Source organism: Austrofundulus limnaeus, unplaced genomic scaffold (assembly GCF_001266775.1).
Source record: "Austrofundulus limnaeus strain Quisiro unplaced genomic scaffold, Austrofundulus_limnaeus-1.0 Scaffold15, whole genome shotgun sequence".
NCBI lineage: Eukaryota > Metazoa > Chordata > Actinopteri > Cyprinodontiformes > Rivulidae > Austrofundulus > Austrofundulus limnaeus.
In genome coordinates, this window is record NW_013952417.1 from 4197215 (window position 1) to 4199988 (window position 2774).

General features: G+C 39.2%; 1 protein-coding gene and 1 long non-coding RNA gene across 2 annotated transcripts in view; one reads left to right on the forward strand and one right to left on the reverse strand.

Moving 5' to 3' along the window:
* The window catches only part of lpxn (leupaxin), a 10168-nt gene that overhangs the window by 3372 nt on the left and 4022 nt on the right, over positions 1 to 2774 (forward strand). The window contains exons 5-8 of the mRNA XM_014002968.1: positions 463 to 717; positions 815 to 988; positions 1394 to 1475; positions 2568 to 2716. Coding sequence (XP_013858422.1) covers positions 463 to 717; positions 815 to 988; positions 1394 to 1475; positions 2568 to 2716 — 660 coding nt within the window. The remainder of the gene's footprint in view (positions 1 to 462; positions 718 to 814; positions 989 to 1393; positions 1476 to 2567; positions 2717 to 2774) is intronic.
* The window catches only part of LOC106513912 (uncharacterized), a 29065-nt gene that overhangs the window by 2861 nt on the left and 23430 nt on the right, over positions 1 to 2774 (reverse strand). The window lies entirely within an intron of this gene.

Sequence of the window (2774 nt, forward strand, 5' to 3'; positions counted from 1 at the left end):
CACACACACACACTGCTCAGTCTGACACGTGTCGCTGCAGGGAATTTGTCAGAACAGATTTATTTTCACAATCTTCCAGAAAACTCAAATACAGGGTCAGGAATGTGTGTGTGTGTGTGTGTGTGTGTGTGTGTGTGTGTGTGTGTGTGTGTGTGTGAAATTGAATACGTTAAAGACAGACCAGTGAAGGTGCTGAGATTTTTAAATCAAAAAGAAAAAAACAAACTAACATGTTTGAACAATAGAGGGCAGCATAGGACTGAAACCAACACTACAGCTTCAAGCGAGAGAGTACTGGAATGTTGTTTGACTTTAACCTTTTTTATTAGCCAACATGCAATCAATCAATCAATCAATCAATCAATCAATCAATCAATCAATCAATCAATCAATCAATCAATCAATCAATCAATCAATCAATCAAATTCATTTATTTATGTGGGTGTGTATATTTTTCTTTAGGACCATTTACCTTCACCTCCACCACCAGTGACAGAAAAAAGGAACCCAGAAGAGGGAAAACAGGAGAAAAAGCAGGAAGGAAGTAGCAGCCGTGGTGGTCCGGCAGGTTCAGGTGAGACAGACCCAGCTCAGAGACAGAAGACAGACACCATAGATGACCTCCTGGGAGGGCTGAGCTCTGATCTGGAGAAGATTGGCGTGCGGACCACTGCTAAAGGCCACTGTGCCGCGTGCAACAAATGCATTGTGGGAAAGGTGGGGTGCAGACCACTGAGACTCACAAAGAATAATTAAAACTAAAACAACATTTCTTTCCTCCTTTATTCGTTTAAACTGTTTTTGTTCTTTTTAGATGATCACAGCACTGGGCCAGGTGTGGCACGTTGAGCACTTTGTATGTGCCGTGTGCAAGAAGGAGCTGAGCTCGATGGGCTTCTTTGAGCGGGAGGGACAGCCGTACTGCAGCGACGACTACCATCAGCTGTTCTCTCCACGCTGCGCCTACTGCAAGGGGCCTATTCTGAAAGTAAGAGAGCACTGAAAAATGAAAGAAACTCTGTCTCCACATCAAACAAATGTGACATTGTGGAATACATCTAATGCTCTAGTGGAACCTAAAAACAGCAAGATATGCTTTAATAAGTTTTGTCAAGTTTTATCCACACAATGATCCTTAGAAGAAGGATGMTTTTTTTCTTCTTAGAATCCCCCCCATATGTTTTGCTAATAAATAAAAGACAAAACCATATTGGGGTTTCTCAGACTGGGCTCACATCACGCTGCAGACCAAAGACATAAATCAGAAACTAATGACATCTTTGGTTCTTCATGTGCTTCTCAATTTGCCTTTTTAAACATGTGGTGTGAGACACATCATTCCAATCTTCAAGAGAAGTGAAATAAGATGTTATATTTTTGGTTTGGTTCTTAGAACATCCTGACAGCTCTGGACCAGACCTGGCACCCGGAGCACTTCTTCTGCACACACTGTGGAGACCGCTTTGGAGCAGAAGGTGAAAATAGACAGATTTTTTTTCCCTATAATAAAAATGTTTAGCACATTTAAGTTTACCGGTATCCTCCGTCTATCCAGAGATGTATACACTTAAAAGTTACTAAGTAAAAGTAAAGCTTCTTTAATCAGGACATTCCATGCAAAATCCTTTTTTTTTTTAGCAATTAAATACACTTTGTTGTGTACTTGGAGTCTCTAGGAGTGAAGACTATGAATTTAGTTTCTCCTGGTGCTGCGCAGATATCTTTATATTCTGTTTGGGCCGTATTTTTCAACCCATAACACATTTATTTTACATTGACTTTAAGTAAATGTAAAGTAAACGTAAAGTAATTATGTTTCCTTATCTTAATTCAGTTGAGTAAAAACAGTTGACAGTTTTTTAAATTAAATACACTACACTGCTCTGGAAGCTGAAGGGGGCAGGGTGTGTGAAGCACTTCATTTTGGTTTAAAGAGACAGCATCAAACCGAGTTGATCTGAGACGCACCTTGGAAAAGGGGGGCTTGTGAAGCTACAAWAAGGAGGAATTCAGACCAAAACATTTAGTTCCACTTTATATAGACCCCAATGTTAACATATGTTGGAAAAAAAGATTTAAAAGCACAATATGTCTCCTTTAATAGAAAACAACTTGGACAAAAATGAATTTCACTGACAAGAAAAGTACAGAAGTAAAGGTTATAACAATGCTCCCAATAATCAGGAATGTAAAAGTAAAAATACACAAAAAATTAGTTTACCAAGTTATGTCAAGTTGTTCCACTCAACCGAGTTGAATAAATGTACAAGATTTACACAAGTAAATCTCTTTAAATTTACTCAAATAAATTCAACACTTCTTTTTTAAAGTGCATAAACAACTCCTGTTACGATGAGTTCTGGTCATATATACATCACATATAGTCATATATACATTGTAGCATGTACCAGGTGTTAAATTTTAACATGAAGAAGTAAAAGTATAATTTTATGTTTTTAATGTGAAAAAATGTAAGATTTAAAAATAAAATACTTGGTAAAATTACAGATCCCCAAAAAGGCACTGTAAATGTACTTTGCTACTGCACACCTCTGCATTTATCTCAGGCTTTCTGGAGAAGGATGGCAAACCGTACTGCTGTAAGGACTTCTACCACCTCTTTGCACCAAAGTGCTCGGGCTGCGGGGAACCCGTGAGGGAGAACTACCTGACTGCAGCCAACGGCACCTGGCATCCGGAGTGCTTCGTCTGCGCGGTGAGCCTCTTGCACAGACCACACACACACACACACACACACACACACACACACACAC